Below are 18,037 nucleotides of genomic sequence, written 5' to 3' on the forward strand. Positions count from 1 at the left end.
GTTCAGAGAATAATGAAGCTAGAGACTCTAGTGATAAGAAGGAAGGAAGCTCATTTATTTATTTTTTTAGTAGTCTGCGGAGTCCAATAATGAGTCCCGGGGTGAAGGTCAGCCCAGGATAAGGCAAGCCAGGGAGGAGGCCCAGCCTGTCCATAGCAGCCCTGGGGCTCAGAACAGCTGGTGAGCCTGGCCTGGTGTGGCTGGCTACTGGGCAGCAGACTGGGCCCACTGGAGAATGTGAAAGAGTGGATCCATGCCTGCCTCAGCCACCCCCGAGTTTACACACGGGCCCCACAGCCCTACTGGGCCAACCCTCTATGAGTCAGGAATCACATCCCTGCCCAGAGAGAGGCAACGGCTTGCCTTCATGGCCAGTGAACTAGAGGAGGTAGCCGGCACTGCAGTGTGGGAAACCGCGGTGAGGTAGGTTGGGCAGGCTTTTTACCCCCTTGAAGTTAGCCTTTTGGAAGGATGAGATACCAGAATTGGTCTTCTCCAGCAGGCAAGAGAGGGGTCAGTGGCACGTGGGCTGGTCCATCACTCAGAAATGCGCTCTTAAAGATATAGTGGCAACGACATGAGGCAGCAATGGGTGGTGTGTCCCCGCTCACCCAGACGAGAACCAGCATCCACCTAGCCACCCACCTTGGTGTGTTTCTGCCTTAGCTTCCTGACTAACCCCTGGTAGAATGCCCTCCAGTGTGAGGCTCCTGGAAGGGCCCCGCCCCCCAGTCACCCTCACTTAAGGATATAGTAGTTTGTGGGCACAAAGGGCATCTTGCTGACCACGGCCGGCTGCTGCTTCCGCCGCACCTCTACCAGCAGCGGGGTGCCTGGCCGACTGTACTCGTAGGGCACATAACCCATCGCCACATTCTTCTTCAGGCAGGGTGAGGGGCAGCCACTGGTCACAGCACCTGTCCGGGCAGAGGCCATGTGTCAATACCCTCCTGCCAGCCCAGGGCCCCCGCCCTCCTAAGGGAGGGACAAGGCTTCAGCTTCCCTGGTCCACCTACCGATCACAGTACCCTCTGGACTCAGGATGGGACTCTGTGCCCGCACAGGAGCCCCGTCACACATTAACCCCACACGCCTCCGCTGTGCCTTGCTCTTCAGCTGGGGAACGATGACTGAGGCTCCTGGGAAGTCCATAGCAGCTCGGCGGCGCTTCCCTGGAGCGTAACACAACAGATTTAAGCCATTGTCCATCAGACCTCTGACCACAGAAGGTCCCAGCAACAAGGACCCCGAGTAACATCCCTCCAGGGCTTCCCAGGTGGCACAGTGGTAAAGAATCCACCTGCCAATGCTGCAGGAGACAACAGGAGACGTGGGTTTGATCCCAGGGTCGGGAAGATGCCCTGGAATAAGAAATGGCAACCCACTCCAGTATTCTTGCCTGGAAAATTCCACGGACAGAGAAGCCTGGCGGGCTACAGTCCTTAGGGTCACAAAGAGTTGGACACAACTGAGCATGCCCACGTGTACAACATCCATCCAGCATCAAGGCCCCTTTATTCAGGCACCCCTCCTGGACCTGATTCCTTCCCCTGCAGTGCAGTTAGTCACCCACCTCCTCCCCCCTGGTCTTGAAGGCTGTGCTGCCCACCTCACCTCTGTTGAGAGTCCTCAGTATCTACTGGGCAAAGCCACTGTGGCACCTTCAGAGAATGAAGGCTCAGGGACGCTGTCCCTTGCTCTAGGCTACACAGCCTTGGAAGCAGTCCTGGGCTGGCTGGTCTCAGTGAGGGTCCCTCCAGCCTTTAGGATCCCCTCCCTGAGCTAGCCCAGCTCACCGAGTGTCCAGCTCAGGCTGCCTTCCACCGGTGTGGTGTGCTCGTCAATGTCGTTCCCATACAAGCAGAGGCCTGCCTCCAGGCGCAGGCTGTCCCGGGCTGCCAGTCCTGCCAGCTTCACCTCGGGGTTTCTCAACAGAGCTGCTGCCAGGTGGACGGCCTCCGCTGCCGGCACCGAGATCTGCAAGGGACACCAGACAGAGCAAGTGGGCAGCTGGCCCCAGAGTCCAGTGCCCGGCACCACCCCATGCCCGCTTCTTGACAAACCTCCACACCGTCCTCTCCTGTGTAGCCGCAGCGGGTCACACGGCAGCCAGACACACCAAACACCTCCATCACAGCGCTGGTCATGAAGGGCAGTTTCCGCAAATCGTCAGCCACACCAGCCTGTAGCACCTGGGCCGCAGTGGGACCTGGGTCCAGGGAGCCAGTAACCAAGTGTCCAGGTCCTAGTGCCCCAGGGAGCTGGATCACAGCCCTCAGGGACAAGAACAAGCCCTGAGCAAGCCCCACCCTGTAGATGGAAGGAGATGCGCCTGCCCACAGAGCCTCATGACAGGTATACGGAGGGCAGGATACCAAACACAGAATTAGGTTGCAACACCGTCACCTGCCCCCGGCACAGCCTTCATGCGAAGCAGTAGAGGAAACCTGGAAGGTGAAAGTCACCTGCAAGGCCAGCTTGGCCCACTTACCTTGCAGGGCTAGCAGAGCATTATCCATCACCTCCAGGGCCACATCACTGCCCTTGTTCTGAAGCTCCCTAACCTTGTCCTGAAAGGAAAGAAATATCCCATTAGCTCCGGGATCCCTTTCCCTGAGCACCTGCTGTGGGCCAGGTGCCACAGAGCTCAGCACAGTGGGCTCTCATCTTCCAAGGTCATGTGACTACTAAATGCTAGGGATGACTCTAGCCCCGGTTTGCAAGCTCTAACACCAGGTTCCAGCCCTCCACCTTCACCAGAGGATGCTCACTTAGGGGCCAGGATCAGCTTCACCTCCCTACTTGGCCCCCACTTCTTCAACACTGGAGGGCCCACTCTGGCCTGCTTTCTTTCATACAGTCACTCTGAACCCCTTATCCATTCCAGGTCTGTCCTGGACAAGGATGCAACTCTGTGAATAAGGAGAACAGGGCACTTAGAATACCACAAGAAGGGCTTACCTGCATGAGGGTCAGGTCCTTCTCCCTGCAGCCAGCATTGGACACCACATACAGGTGTCCCTCGGAGGCGTTGGTCACAATCAAGTCATCTAAGATGCCTCCAGCCTCATTGGTAAACAGCGACAGTGTTCCCTGACATCAAAGCGGAGCATCATTGCCTCCAGCTCCAAGAGGCCAAGGTCAAGGGTGAGGCAGACCACCCCTGGCCCCACCCCACCACCACAGACTCATAAACCCTCATGTGCAGGGCTGAGGGAGGGAGGTGCAGGGAGCAAGCTGGGTCAGCCCAGGCCCCGTAGGGACTCCATTCCCCAGAAATACAGGTCCTGAGAAACTGTCTGCTCCAGCTCTGTGCCCCAGGCCTGAAGCCAGGACTCAGATGGGTTTGCTGGCTCATATCTAAGGATGCTCACTGAGCAGAAATAAAAGAGGGGCCCCACCTGGTTTGGCTTCAGCTCTGCAATATCTCCAACCACTAGACTCTCTATCAGCTTCACCCGGTCACAGCCAAATATCTTGGTCTGGGAAAGAGATCAAAAAGCTTCAGGTCACTGCAGTAGCTACAGTCTGGAAGTCAATGGACAAGGAAGCATCTTCCTTCCCCCTACAGCCTGGTCCAATTCAGCCAAAGTGCCTGACTAGTCTTTTTGTTCTGCTAGAGGCAGAAGATCCCCCTTTAACTCCCCCACATCCGCCAATTCAAGAGATGCACTGAGAGAAGTTAGGGAACTTGAAAGGGCCTGGTACCCTCCTAAAATACCCCCTTCCAAACCAACACCGAGAACGGTGGATGACAATGAGTGGTAGCCCCAGAAGCCCCTGGGACGTTGAGGTACCCCTAAGTGGGAGCAGGCTGGAGAGATGAGATGGGGAGATGAGCAGGAGACCCTCTAAATTGGTCTGCCCATAGTCCATTATTACACCCTTGAGACCTCCAACTCTTCTGAGAGGGCTGTCCTGGGCATCCAACTCCCAGCAAAGAAGGCCAAGGGTTGCACTGCTGTGGATGGCAAGGACCCTAGGCCTGGCAGTCGGTGCCCTCCCCCAGCTCACCTGCAGCATGTGGGACACGTCAAAGAGCGAGCAGCGCTGCCGTGTATGCAGGTGTGAATTCACGTGGCTATCCCGGTACTGCACGGGCAGGCTCCAGCCTGCGAACGCCACCATCTTCCCGCCGTGGGCCACGTGGAAGTCATAGAGCGGTGTCCTGCGGAGCACGTCCTGCGGGCGGCCAGGCTCGGTGCCACCAAGGCCCCAGACCCCAGCCCTCTCCCCTCCCCCACCCGCCAAGATTGGCAGCACAACCCAGCAGCCTCCGGCCCACCTGCACACAACTGAGCGAACGACATGGCGCAGAGGGCAGAACTTGCAGACGCGAGCCCAGACGGGACACCACGCTCCCAGCCTGCTGCATGTTTGCCCACAACTGGTACAGCCGACGCAGAGAGGCCACCACTCTGCCAGGCACGCTGGGAGATGTAGTCCGGGCCCTGCTTAAATAGGTCTCTCTCCCCCCGCCCTGGGGGAATTACAAGAGACAGTGGGCAGCCCCAAGGGCAGGCGGGGCTTTAGCAGGCACAATGCCTTGACTCCTTTTGCAAGGAAATAGCCCCGGGTGCTTCTTCATCTGATCAGAGCAGATAGGGAACCAGTGAAATCACTCAGAAATAGAGCTGGGGGCTAGACCTCCCCTGGCTAACTGCCCTGTCTCCAAAGGGCCAAAGTTCTGCAAAGGGCTGAAAGGCCTGAATTACCAGTTTGGGAAAACAGGCCTGTAAGGTCACCTGGGGGGAGGGAAGGGGTGGAGAGGGCACAGGAGGGTGGAGCCAGCCTGGTAGGCAGAATACCACTGTAAGTGGGGCTCCTGGGAGGGTCTCCTGCCCTCTCCCTGGGCGAACATAGATAGCCAGCACAAGGATGCATTCCACAGGTATTTATTGATCTTGCTGCACACTAGGCCCTGTGCTGGGGACACAGCTGTGCAGGAGGTCTGCCATCCCAGGGACCTCCCCACTCCCACCCACACACACGGAGAGCTGCTTCTCCCTGAGCACAGAACTGTGATCATTACCCTCTTAGCAAAAGCTGAATGGGGCTAAGTCAATGACCCTGCAGGCAGATTCCACTTGCAAGAACTCTGATGGTGGAGAGCAGAAGGTGACCACAAAAGGTGGCTGACCTTCCCCCAGAAAGCTGCTGAGCCCCAACACACGTTGCCGAACTGCCTCCCGATAGCCGCCAGAAGAAAGCCACGAAAAACCAGAGAGAAGCAGGATTTTCTCATAAGAAAACAGGCTGTCTTATTCAGCTGCTGGCCTGGGATTGTAGGAAACCTCAGCTTCTCAAAAAACACCATTGTGACCCCTCACCCGGACCCACCACCCCACCAAGGTTGATCCCTCATCACTCTGAGCATGGCTTGTAGAAGGGGGTGAATGGAGGAGGGGCAAGGATGTGCTTTGGGCTCCGTCAGATGGCAGACAAGTCCCAAGACTCATTTTCAGGCCCCAGCCTTGCTGGAGGCACCCACCCAGACCCAACAGGTAGACAGACCCTTTTGAACACACATCGGGGAGCCAGCTCAGAGACCAAGGGAACTCAGGCTGCCCCACTTCCCAGCCCTGTGTGGCTACCAAGGCAAGCAGCAGAAGGGTTTAGACAGGAATTTTTTCTTTTTGTGGGCATAACACAAAGGGAGAGAGACCATTAGGAGGCACAAAAGGAAGAAACGGGGTTCTTGTTTCTCCCTCAAGCTTCCAAGCGATTAATATAGCCAACTTCCAAGGTTCTGGGAGGTGACCCTAGCCCACTGCACTCTGGGGTGCGAGAGCAGGCGGAAGACAGGAATGTGCAGCTTGGCAGGGGAACAGAGGGCACAGAGGGATTCTTAGTAACAGAACTGGAGTGTTTTTAGGGAGAAGGAGGAGTTTCAGGTTGCAGTCAGCTGAGGACAGAATGCATCCCCTCTAGGAGCTCATGCTAAAGCAACACAGTGAGCCCCCAGGAATCTTGACTCTGTGAACGTGGTCCTGACAGAAGGTGCATGCAGGCAACACTTGGAATGCATGGGGACAGCACTTCAGCCTCTGATGGGGGTCCAAACTGGGCCTAGGTGGGCACGGATGGCCAATGTCTCGACGAGCCACGGCTCAAGTGTAGGAGAGCAAGTTCAGGTCATAACAGCCATCCACCTGCAACACAAAAGCCCATCAGACCTGATCCGCTCAGGCCAAAGGGAGCCACGCAGAGGGCAGCAATCACTCACGTCAAAGCGGCCGATCCTTGTGGAGGTGTGGCTGGCCCGGATCATCTCTGTCAGCGCCCACATCTGCTGGACCTCGGAGGATACCCTGCTGGGGTCTGGGAGACCCTGCTCCAGAAGGAGGGGTCAGTGGCCATGGGTCTCTCCCCAGCAGTGCCCTCAGAACTCCAGAGAGGCCAAGTGGGGCTGTGGGGCCCTCCAGCTGACATTCCCAGATGACTTGTGAAACATGACGATGGGGCCTGATGTGCAGTAGGTGGCCCAGCCCCACACAGAGATGCCTCAGATCCCAGAAGGGAGGTCCACAGGGTGAACCAAGGGCCCTGGGTCTACCCCCAGATTCTTGCAGAAAGGTGTCCCCTTGGGCTTGTGCTGGACACCAGAGCTGCTCATATATGGTTCTCACCCAAGGCGAGGGCTTACCTCCAGAAGGGGAGTGGGCTGTTCACAAGGCACTGGATGGGACAGCCACTTGGGGAAGGTCATAGAAGGGCTCTGCAAAGCAAAGGGTACTGCCCTGAGTAGGGCACAGCAGGAGAGCCCTGGAACCAGAGCCCAAGGTCCTGATGACAGAGAGAAGGGCCCCTGAGCCCTTTTCAGGACCCAAGGGCACATAAGCTGCCTAAGTTCTTCTGCTGCAGAAGGAAGCCCCATGAAGACAAGGGCCAGAAGCAGATTCTGGTTCATGAAAGTTCCAGATATGAAAGAGGCAGTGAGTGAGTGAAGTCACTCAGTTGTGTCCGACTCTCTGCGATCCCATGGACTGTAGCCTACCAGGCTTCTCCATCCATGGGATTCTCCAGGCAAGAATACTGGAGTGGGTTACCATTTCCTTCTCCAGGGGATCTTCCCGACCCAGGAATTGAAGCCAGGTCTCCAGTTTTGGAGGCAGATGCTTTAACCTCTGAGCCACCAGGGAACCCAAGTAGCCCCCAAAGTCAGGAAATATGAGGGCATGCCCTCACCTCTCATCATGAGCTTCCAGAATTCCCACCTGGCTGATTTCCCTGTGAGTCTCCCCATCCTTACCCATCCACTACCACCCACACCCCCAGGCCTTCCAGCCATAGCAAGGAGCCCCGTGGAGAAAGGGCCAGCCAACAGCTCTGGGCTGGTCACTCACCTTTGGTCCCTGCTGGAAGATCTGAAGCTCCTCCACTGTGAAAGACAACCACAGTGGTGATGGCTGTCGCAGAATCAGGCGCAGTTCCAATACTTGGGCCATGTCACACAGCATCTGACACATAAACACACAGACACACACACAAGGACCCAGAGAGGCCCCGGCTCACTGCCCAGGAGCCAACCAGGATTGAGCCGAGGGGCCTTCTCCCCAGGCCTTGGAGAAGGAAAAGTATCCTCCAAGGCACTTACCAAAGAACCACAACCCAGATCAGCCTTGCCCACCCCTCTGCGCATGTACCCTGGCCCAGACCCCAGGCCCCTTGGGAGCCCTCATCTGGGCTGCCCTGGCCATGCTGAGTCCCAGCTGACCTGGTGCTTGAACAGCGATACGTACTCCTGGGCTCCCTCCTCACTATGCGGATCGGGCATCAGGCAGAAGTCCCGCAGGCAGGTCACCCACTTGGCTGGAGTGTGTGTTGAGGTGTGCTGGCGAACACGGATGGTCAAAAAGGCTGTGTAGTAATTCTTAAACATGATCTCCTGCAACTAGGGCACACACAACCCACCAAAACAAATCAGACCAAGGTCCAGGGCAGGAGGGATTTCAAAAACACCACCTCTTCCTCCACTGAGGAATGGACTCTTCTGCCAATCTAACAATTTCAGTAAGAACCCACGGGGGCTTTGCTTTCCTAGAAGAACTCACAGTCTAAATAAGCACATCATGCAAACAAAACATAATCTCAGGTCTCGCCGCATGTCCTTCATGCTGCCAGAGGTCAGAGCCCTACCTAACTCCAGAGGACTCAGAAAATGTACAGATGAGTTCCTCAAGTGGACGGTCCAAGGGTAGAAAATGTAAAAGTAGCATATACAAAGAACCACCAAGAAGCGAACCTGGCACACGCCTGTGACAGAGTGGTTCAGCCTAGTTACAGTAGTTCTCATCGCTGGATAGTCATCAGAACTAATCAAGGAGGGGATTCCCTGGTGGTCCAGTGGGGTGGTCCAGTGGTTAGAACTCGGCACTTTCACTGCCAGGGCTGGGATTCAATCCCTGGTTAGGGAACTAGAATTTCACATGCCACGTGATGCAGCCAAAAAAAAAAAATACCGAAGGAAAAATTTTTTACAGTATAGGTGTACAGGCTCCACCCCAGACCTACTGAATCAGGATTACCAGGGTTGGGCACTTTAATGAAGTCTCCCAGCCTAGGGAATAGCTTGAGTAAGAACCATACACTACAGGACAAAGTGGGTGGGGCTGAGAGGCAAGGAGGGCAAAGACACAAAGTGGCTCTGAACTTCAAGCCATTAGAAAGTGGACTTTGCCCCCGTGTTGAGGGCCTGCGGTGTCCAGTTACTCATGGTAACTGGAGTCTGGAAACTGCAGCCACTGGAAAGATCCTGATGAGGTCTGATTGAACAGCAGGGTCTGTTGGAATGTGTAGGCAGCAGGTATGGGGGTAATTCATTGTCAAATGATACGTAGCCAGTGGCCAGGGACAAAATCACCTCGCACCTCTGTTTGGTTCAAAACTGTTATTTCGAGCACCTAGCCTACTATTCTGGCACTTCCGTGTTAACACCGTTCTGGACATGGGGGAGAGATGTTGAAGTGAACAGAAGAGGAAACTGCACTCTAATATGTGTTAACAAAAGGAAAAAAGAAATGGTTAACTGACTATTACAGGCGAGGTACCGCAGAGGCTTTCAGCAAACGATTCACTGCCTGGGACACGCCCGAGTTCCCAGATAAGCCCCGCCCAGGAGCCCCGGTCGCGCCCACAGGGCTTGCTCACCTCGAAGGGCGCGACGCTGGGGAAGGTGACATCAATGACCAGCACACCAGGCCGGCCTTGGGAGGTCCGCACGTCGCCCACCTGCAGGGCCACGGTACCTTTCACATGGCAGGGGACCGACACGCGGGACATGCTGGCAGCGGCCGCGACAACTCACAACCGCCGCTCCTGGCCTCTGCCCAATGGTTCTTCCCGGCGTCCTCAGCAGGGCCTCAGGAACTACAACTCCCGAGAGGACTCGCGCTAGGCCAGCCCGGCCAGTCACCGATGCTCGGGGCGGCCGGAATTCGGAAGTGCTTGCGGAAGTGCTCGCGGAAGTGCTCCTTCAGCCAATAACTGAGCGAGCGAGCCGTAGAGGTCCGTCGCAGACCACGCCCAGGAACGGCCTAGCAGTCGGTACAATCGTGCTGAACTCTCTAGGCATCCGAAGTCTTACTCCGTTTCTGCCTCTGTGCGGGGCGGACTTAATTTAGCGCGTAAAGTTACAAGCATGAGTGAGCATGTCTGGAAGACATTGATTGCAGAAGTAGATATTAAGCCCTCCCACCCTTTTTTTTAAAGGGCAAAGGATTTGAAGAGATAATTCACAAAAGAAGGTAAATAGCCAATATGCCCCTGAAAAGATGCCTAACATGAGGATTCATCAGGGAAATACAAATTAGAACTTCCCTGCACCCACTGCTACTGCTGCTGCTAAGTCACTTCAGTCGTGTCCGACTCTCTGCGACCCATAGACAGCAGCCCACCAGGCTCCTCTGTCCCTGGGATTCTCCAGGCAAGAATACTGGAGTCGGTTGCCATTTCCCTCTCCAATCCTGCACCCACTAGACAGGCTACAATTAAAAACTGAGGAGAATGTGGAACCTTTATCCACTGATAATTTCCTGCCACTTTGAAAGCAGTTTGGCCATTTTTTATGGACTAAATTTATACCTAAAATATGATTCAGCCGTTGCACTCTTTTAAGTATTTACCCAAGAGAAATGAATTAAGCGTCCATTCAAGGGCTTTATTCATAATAGCCAAAGTTTGGAAATAATCCAGATGTCCAACATGAGCAAATGAACAGATTAGGTAATTGTGGTATAGCCATACAATGAAATACTACTCAACAATAAAAAGAAATAAACGTATCCACTTGTCTATCAACAGATGAATGGGTAAACAGTGTAATTACACAAAATGGAATTATTCAACCTTGAAATTAAGTTCTGGAACAGGCTTCAACATGGATAAACATTGAAAATATTATGCTAAGTAAATAAGCCAGATATAGAAGAGTAAATATTGTATAATTCCGCTGATGTGAGGTACCTAGAAGAGGCAAACTCATAGAGACAGAAAGTTGAATAGAGGTTGCAGGGGCTGGGGAGGGAGAAATACAGAGTTGTTGCTTAACAAGTACAGGGGTTTAGTTCAAGATGGATGAAAAAAAAAAATCTAGAAGTAGTGGTGAGAAGTACACAGCACCAAGAATGTACATAAGGCCAATGAAGTATGTATACAGTTAAATGAATAAATGGTAAATTTTATGTATGTTTTACCACAATAAAAAACAAATGAACAACTGACATAGTACCACTACTAGATTTCAAATGTACTATATTCAGCAAAAGAAGTCAGACTCAAGTGAGTTCATATGGTATGGTTCCACTTACGTGAAATTCTAGAAAAGTGACAATTAATCTAGAATAATATAAATAAGAACAGTTTTCCCTGGGGCCAAGGGTGAAGGGAGGCGATTGACTATGAAGTACAGGTGAATATTTGGGGATGATGAGAAGTTTCCATGACTTGATTGGCTGTAGTTGTATTTCTTTAGACTTTTGTCAAAATTCATTAAACAATCCTTAAGATATGTGCATTAAAAAAAATTTCTTTTTTAATTTTTTGTCTTCCCCACGGGGCATGTGGGATCTTAGTTTCCTGACCAGGGATCAAACCTGGCACCCCTGCATTGGAAGCATGGAAACTTAACCACTGGACTGCCAGGGAAGTCTCAATATATGTGTGTTTTATTATATATAAATTATACTGCATCTGGGACTTCCCTGGCTTCCAGTGCTTAGGGCGTGAGATCAATCCCTTGTCAGGAAACTAGGATCCCACAGACCACACAACAGGGCCACAATAAATAAATATCAATTTGTGAAAAAAAAAAAAAAAAGTATGCCTCAATAAAGAAATAAAAAATAAAGACAGTAAGAAGAAAAAAGGGGTGAGAGGGAGGTTCAAGAGGGTGGGGACATATGTATGCCTATAGCTGACTCATGTTGATGTATGACAGAAACCAATACAAGATTGTAAAGCAATTATCCTTCAATTAAAAATAAATTTAAAAACAAACAAAAATGAGTTATACCTCAAGGAACATAATTCAACAAGAAAAAAATTCACCATCTTATTTATCATCACCTCCATCCTTCCAGAAACCTGTGGAAACCATGACCCAGAAATTGTCAGTTAAGCCTGCTTTATGGAGCCCATAGGAAAACTGAGGCCAGAAACAGTTCAATGATTTCCGAAGCCAAGAAAGCAGTATGGAGTAGAGCGGGAACCAGAGTCCCTTTTGCATTCCTTCTTTATAAGTCAGAACCCTCCAGGCAAACCCTCCACCTTTGGTGACCCGGGCCTTCTCTGTGTGAGGTCTCCAAGAGACATAAGGCCCAGTGTAGCCCATAGAATTCTTATAGTGGGGCATCAAACTGATACAAAACCACAATTCCAGGCCAGTCCAAGGAGCAGTCTGGAGGAGCTGAGCCTTCCCAGCCCAGACCTAGAGGCCTCCAGTGACAGAAGACCCTCCCTCCTTCATTATAATTTGGAACCTTGGGCTTTCCAGACTGCTCCCTGCTATCTCCATTTTGACTCAGACATGGGGTCGCTAGGAGTCGGACACGACTGAGCCAACTTCAATTTCACTTTTCACTTTCATGCATTGGAGAAGGAAATGGCAACCCACTCCAGTGTTCTTGCCTGGAGAATCCCAGGGTCGGGGGAGCCTGGTGGGCTGCCGTCTCTGGGGCCGCACAGAGTTGGACACGACTGAAGCGATTTAGCAGCAGCAGCAGCAATGACTCCTTACTTGGGTCCTTCCAGGTTCCTGAGGGTTTCTCCTTTAGGGAGCAGCATTCCCTGCCCCATACTGGAGCAGTGGCTTCCCTACATTCCAGAGGACTATAGGCCTCCTGAGAATCAGGAGGACACAGGCAGATTGTGGTCTTCAGGACTCAGCTCTGACAGCAGACACATGAGGGCCCTCATCACAGATGAGTTTCAGGTCATATCTCTCTGGTAGACAGCTGCCTCTGCTCCATATATGTATGGAGAGAGAGAGCTCAACTGAAAGCTTAAGTTTATGAACTTACAAACTGTTTGTTGCTGTGAGTACAGAGGCTGAGAACTCCCACGATCTGCAGCTTGCAGATCTGAATCCCAGGAAAGCCAGTGTATAGTCCTTCTTTAAAAAATAATTTATTGTTATTTATTTGCTTCTGCCAGGTCTCAGTTGTGGCAGGCAGGGCCTTTGATCTTCTTGTGGCATGTGGACTCTTCATTTTATTTTTTTTTAGTTAGCACAGCATGTGGGATCTAGATCTCTGATTAGGGATTGAATCCCAGGCTTTGGGAGCGCCACTGATTCTCAGTCACTGGACCATCAGGGAAGTCCCACCAATGTGTAGTTCTAGTTCAAGTCTGAAGGCATAAGAACCAGGAGAGCTGATGGTATAAATTCCAGTCCAATCGCTGGCATGCTTGGAGACCCTAAAAGAGCTGATGTTTTGGTCATAGCCCAAAGGCTGGAAAAAAAAAAAAAAAAAAAACAATGTTTGAGTTCAAGCAATCAGATGTGAGGGGTTTCCTTTTATACTCAGCCTTTTTGTTCTATTCAGAAATTCAATTCATTGGATGAGGCCTGCCCATATTAGGGAGGGTAATCTGCTTTACTCAATCTATTCAAATATTAATCTCAAAAACTAATAAAAAAAAGAGAGAAAAGAAATGAACCAATGTTAATCTGACACAGAAACACCCTCAGACACACACCCACACACCCAACAATGCTTGGCTAAATATCTAGATACTCCCTGGTCATTTCAAATTGATGTATAAGATTATTCATCACACAGTATGGTTTTTTGTTTTCGGTATGTTTTTAAATTTCCACATATATAACATTTTTTTTTCAGCTTTCCTTATCTTATTGATATCTAGTTTCATTCCATTATGATCAGAAAGGAAAAAATACTCTGTGTGATTTCAATCTTTTTAAATTTATCGAGACTTGTTTGTGGCCTAACACATGACTTACTCTGGAGAGTGTTCCACGACCACTTGAGAAGAATGTATATTCTGGTATTGCTGAATAAAATGTTCTGAACATCTCTGTTAGGTCTCGTTGGTTTACAGTATTGCTCAAGTCCTCCATTTCCTTATTGATCGTGTCTGGTTCTATCCATCATTGATAGTGGACTACTGAAATATTATTGGAACACTGTGTATTTCTCCTTTCAATTCTGTCGATTTTTGCTTCATATATTAATATTTTGGGGCTCTGTTGTAAGATGTATGTACATTCATAACTGTTATATCTTCTTGCTCTATTGTACCTTTTATTAATATTTTCCTTCTTTGTCTCTTGTAACCTGTTTTGACTTAGGTCTAATTTGCCTTACAATCATACAGCCACCCAGCTCTCTTTTGGTTACTATTCAAATGGAATATATTTTTCCACCCCTTAGTTTCAACTTCTTTGTGCCCTTATACCTAAAGTGAGTCTTGGGACTTCCCTGGTGGTCCAGTGGCTAAGCACTCTCAGGGCAAGAGGGTCCGGGTTTGATCCCTGATGAGGGAACTAGATCCCACATGCCGCAAGGGAGAACTCATATGCCTCAACTATAATAAAAAAAGATCTGGTACGCTGCAAAGAAGATCGAAGACCCCACGTGCTGCAACTAAGACCAAGTGCAGCCAAATAAATAAATATTTAAAAATAAATAAATAAAGTGAATATCTTATAGATACATAAATAGACCATTAAAAAAAAAAATTCAATCTGGGGAATTCCCTGGCGGTCCAGTGGTTAAGACTGGACTCACACGCTTTGGGCTTCCCAGGTAGCTCAGTGGTAAAGAATCTGCCTGCCAATCCAGCAGACACAGGAGACGTAGGTTCGATTCCTGGGTCGGGAAGATCCCCTGGAGAAGGAAATGGCAACCCACTCCAGGATTCTTGCCTGGAGAATCCCCTGGACAGAGGAGCCTGGTGGGCTACAGTCCATGGGGTTGCAAAGACTCAGACACAACAGAGCAACTGGGCATGCAACTGTTTTCACTGCCAAGGGCTTGGGTTCAATCCCTGGCCAGGGAACTAAGATTCCACAAACTGTGCAGCATGGCCAATACATAAATAATAAAAATACAATATATGTCATCTGAATGACCAAAATATATATCTCATATATATTTGATCTTTACCCACAGTTTCTGGTTCACAACCTTTCAAAACTCTTGGAATTTCCTGAGAGATAAGAGCAATGGGATAATACTTGGCTTCTTGTCCTCAAATCCTGAAAACCCTTTAGGGAAAGTGACTTTTGGATCCCACCCAAGGGTGGGAGCTGATTGCAGGAGAACTTTTAGTCCCACTCCCCAGACCTCAAGGGAGGGGAGAATGGCTGGAGGTTAAGTCAGTCACCAGTGGCCAATGATTTAATCAATCATGTAACTGAAGCTTCCATAAAACCCCCAAAAGGACAGGGTTCAGAGACCTTCCGGATTGGTGTGCAGAGAGTGGTGCCTGGAGAGGGAATGGAAGCTCCACACCCCTTGCCATGCCTGGCTCTCTGTATCTCTTCTGGCTATTGATGGGTATCCTTTAATAATCCTCTTAGGACAAACTAGTAATCTAGTAACTAAAATGTTTCACTGAGTTCTGTGAATTGTTCTAGCAAATTGATGGAAATTGAGAAGCAGGTCTTTGGAAGTTCTGATGTATAGCCAGTGGGTCAGAAGTACAGGTGACAAGAATTGAGATTGGCAGCATAAATTGGAGAGGGTTATTGTAAACTCAATATGTAGCCAGTTGGTTAGAAGCACAGGTAACAACCTGGGCTTGTGACCTCTATCTGCAGTGGAGGGCAGTCTTGTGGCACTGAGCCCTCGACACATGGAATTTGATTCTATCTCCAGATAGATAGTATCAGAATTGAGTTACACTCTCAAACACCTTGTGGGGAAACCTTATTCCCTGAAACAAGGTTCAGGGAAGCCTTATTTACTCCATTAAATGTAGGGACTTCCCTGACAGGCCAGTGTTTGCGATACCTTGCTTCCACTGAAGGAGGCCTGGATTCAGTCCACGGTTGGGGAGCCTGGATCTCAAGTGCTATGCGGTGAGACCAAAAAATTGAAAAATAATTCAGTTGATCTTTTGTATTATATCACTTTAATGCTGTTCTTTCCTTTTTTTGTATCTTTTTAAACTATTTTCTTAGTGGCTTACTTGGGGTTTCCCTAGTGACAGACAGTAAAGAATCCACCTGCAATGTGGGAGACCTGGGTTGGATCCCTGGGTTGGGAAGATCCCTTGGAGGAGGGCATGGCAACCCACTCCAGTATTCTTGCCTGGGAAGTCCCATGGTGTCCATGGGAGCCTGGAGGGCTACAGTTCATAGAGTTGCAAAGAGTTGGATGCAACAGAGCGACATGAATTTATAATAGTTGTTTTATATACTTGCCTTTTAAATCATGTAGAAAAAAGACATCACAAATCACACCAAAAGTATCTTGATCTTGGCTTTTATATTTACCTATGAAGTTACCTTGACTAGTGTTCTTTACTTTAAATAATTGACTTCCCTGGTGGCTTAACTTCCCTGGTGGCTCAGACTGTAAAGCGTCTTGCTTACAATGTGGGAGACCTGGGTTCTATCCCTGGGTCAGGAAGATCCTCTGCAGAAAGAAATGGCAACCCACTCCAGTACTCTTGCCTGGAAAATCCCATGGACGGAGGAGCCACAAATAGTCAGACAGACTGAGTGACTTCACTTCACTTTATTTTTATTTTTATTTTTTTTCCGCTCAGCCATGTTCAACTTTTTGCGACCCCATGTTCTATAGCCTGCCAGGCTCTTCCATCCACGGGATTCTCCAGGCAAGAGTATGGGAGTGGGTTGCCATTTCCTTCTCCAGTTCACTTTATTTTAAATGATGGTTTCAAGTTACATCCTGTCCTTTCAATTAAACCTGAAATACTCCCTTTGGCATTTCTTGTAGGGCAAGTCTACTGCTATATTGTTACTTATTTTAAATAAGTAAATAGGGACTTTCCTAATACTCTTGTGGTTAAGACTCCACCCTTTCCCAGCAGGGGGCACAAGCTGGGTTAGCACTAGAGCTAAGGTGGCGCTGCTGCTGCTGCTGCTGCTGCTGCTGCTGCTAAGTCACTTCAGTCGGGTCTGACTTTGTGCAACCCCATAGATGGCAGCCCACCAGGCTCCCTCGTCCCTGGGATTCTCCAGGCAAGAACACTGGAGTGGGTTGCCATTGCCTTCTCCAATGCATGAAAGTGAAAAGTGAAAGGGAAGTCGCTCAGTCGTTTCTGACTCTTAGCGACCCCATGGACTGCAGCCTACCAGGCTCCTCCGTCCATGGGATTTTCCAGGCAAGAGTACTGGAGTGGGGCGCCATTGCCTTAAAGAATCTGCCTTCCAACGCAGGAGACACAGGTTTGATCCCTGGGTCAGGAAGAGCCCATGGAAGAGGAAATGGCAACCCCCACTCTAGTATTTGTGCCTGGAAAAGTCCATGGACAGAGGAGCATGGGGGGGGCTACAGTCCATGGGGTCACAAAGAGCTGGACACAACTGAACAACCTGAAGAGCACAGGGAGCTAAGATTCTCATGTGCCTGGCAGTGCAGCTAAAAAAAAAAAAAAAAAAAAAGTTTAGTTTCCTGTTTTAATTTCGAATACATAAACATCTCCGCGAGAGATATAACCCACATGAGATCTCTTGAGTTGTCCTCGGTTATTTTAAGAGTGTAGGACAGAGGAGCCTGTCATGCTACAGTCCAAGGAGTCACAAAGAGTTGGGCTCAACTTCACAAAAACAACAATGTTGACACTGCCAAGCAAATTGAAGCAGGGTGGTAGTCTCAAAGAGTCCTGAGTGTCACTTACAGCCTCTGACTCCACTCGGTGGGTGTCCGTGAGACAGGCTGCTTTTTAAAGAGGTGGCAGAACCTGAAGCTAATTTACTTTGTACATGCAAAGTGCAATTTCCTAATCTGAACAAGTTCCATCGCTTTCAGCTGTCACTCTGGATAAGGGTTACTACAAGGGTGGCCAATTAACTGAAGTTTTCGATACATACAACATGTTACCTCCCAAAGTGAAATGCTTGTCCAGGATCTGGCACCCCCATCATCACAGAGACAGGTGAAATACCCCTAAGTTTACTGAGAGAAAACTCAATGTTCTCGACTGCTTGGGGCACTGGCTGGACTCCCACCAGGACACGGAAGGATGTTGTTTGGGGATTAAACTGTTTACTAATCTTTTGAGTTTTGATGATCCACTAAATATTGGAGCTGCAGAACATGATTTGTGGGATAAGGAGGACTTCAGGAATAAAGTTGAAAACTACATTAAGCATTAGGCCACATGATCGGAGTAGCAGATTGCAAGGCCATGGATTGCGCATTAAGAAGCTTATCTCCAGGCTTCCTGGTGGCTCACTGGTAAAGAATCCACCTGCCAATGAAGAAGACACAGTTTCCAATCCCTGGTCCGGGAAGATCCCCCATGCCAAGAAGTAACTAAGCATGTGGATCAAAACTACTGAGCCTGTGCTCTAGAGCCCAGGAGCCACAACTACTGAGCCCGC

The 18,037-nt window shown here is 49.9% G+C and overlaps 2 protein-coding genes and 1 pseudogene across 4 annotated transcripts; 1 reads left to right on the plus strand and 2 right to left on the minus strand.

Moving 5' to 3' along the window:
• Positions 1 to 26: 26 nt before the first annotated feature.
• Positions 27 to 12,401, minus strand: AMT (aminomethyltransferase). Of its 2 annotated transcripts, XM_040246992.1 has the most exons (10): positions 12,392 to 12,401; positions 4,286 to 4,545; positions 4,015 to 4,182; positions 3,402 to 3,482; positions 2,962 to 3,093; positions 2,492 to 2,570; positions 2,064 to 2,209; positions 1,797 to 1,977; positions 1,017 to 1,172; positions 27 to 917 (listed from the first exon to the last, which is right to left on the minus strand). In XM_040246992.1, the coding sequence occupies exons 2-10, from the start codon at positions 4,373 to 4,375 to the stop codon at positions 739 to 741; spliced, it is 1,212 nt and encodes a 403-aa protein (XP_040102926.1). In that variant the 5' UTR covers positions 4,376 to 4,545; positions 12,392 to 12,401; the 3' UTR covers positions 27 to 738. The 2 variants fall into 2 exon arrangements, with proteins under 2 accessions (XP_040102926.1, XP_040102925.1); XM_040246991.1 differs by lacking the exon at positions 12,392 to 12,401 and having other exon boundaries at positions 4,286 to 5,313.
• NICN1 (nicolin 1) lies at positions 5,614 to 9,375 on the minus strand. 2 transcript variants are annotated; one of them, XM_040247010.1, is made up of 6 exons: positions 9,151 to 9,375; positions 7,718 to 7,894; positions 7,347 to 7,460; positions 6,647 to 6,718; positions 6,227 to 6,331; positions 5,614 to 6,152 (listed from the first exon to the last, which is right to left on the minus strand). In XM_040247010.1, exons 1-6 carry the CDS (start codon positions 9,280 to 9,282, stop codon positions 6,111 to 6,113), a joined length of 642 nt encoding a protein of 213 aa, XP_040102944.1. In that variant the 5' UTR covers positions 9,283 to 9,375; the 3' UTR covers positions 5,614 to 6,110. The 2 variants fall into 2 exon arrangements, with proteins under 2 accessions (XP_040102944.1, XP_040102945.1); XM_040247011.1 differs by having other exon boundaries at positions 7,718 to 7,834; positions 9,151 to 9,370.
• A 4,865-nt stretch (positions 12,402 to 17,266) lies between the features above and the next one.
• On the plus strand, positions 17,267 to 17,809 carry LOC120868464 (annotated as a pseudogene).
• The last annotated feature ends 228 nt before the right edge of the window (positions 17,810 to 18,037 follow it).

Source organism: Oryx dammah, unplaced genomic scaffold (genome assembly GCF_014754425.2).
Source record: "Oryx dammah isolate SB20612 unplaced genomic scaffold, SCBI_Odam_1.1 HiC_scaffold_9, whole genome shotgun sequence".
NCBI lineage: Eukaryota > Metazoa > Chordata > Mammalia > Artiodactyla > Bovidae > Oryx > Oryx dammah.

Excerpts from the sequence above, each read along its gene's own strand:
- NICN1 (XM_040247010.1), bottom strand. The coding sequence starts at position 9,282 with ATGTCCCGCGTGTCGGTCCCCTGCCATGTGAAAGGTACCGTGGCCCTG. Across the intron at positions 7,461-7,717 it reads TATCGCTGTTCAAGCACCAG|ATGCTGTGTGACATGGCCCA; the intron begins GTCAGCTGGGAC and ends TTTATGTGTCAG. Across the intron at positions 6,332-6,646 it reads AGCCCACTCCCCTTCTGGAG|GGTCTCCCAGACCCCAGCAG; the intron begins GTAAGCCCTCGC and ends CTTCTGGAGCAG.
- AMT (XM_040246992.1), bottom strand. The coding sequence starts at position 4,375 with ATGCAGCAGGCTGGGAGCGTGGTGTCCCGTCTGGGCTCGCGTCTGCAA. Across the intron at positions 2,210-2,491 it reads TGCTCTGCTAGCCCTGCAAG|GTCCCACTGCGGCCCAGGTG; the intron begins GTAAGTGGGCCA and ends CCCTGGACCCAG. Across the intron at positions 1,173-1,796 it reads CAGCCTGAGCTGGACACTCG|GGAAGCGCCGCCGAGCTGCT; the intron begins GTGAGCTGGGCT and ends GTTACGCTCCAG.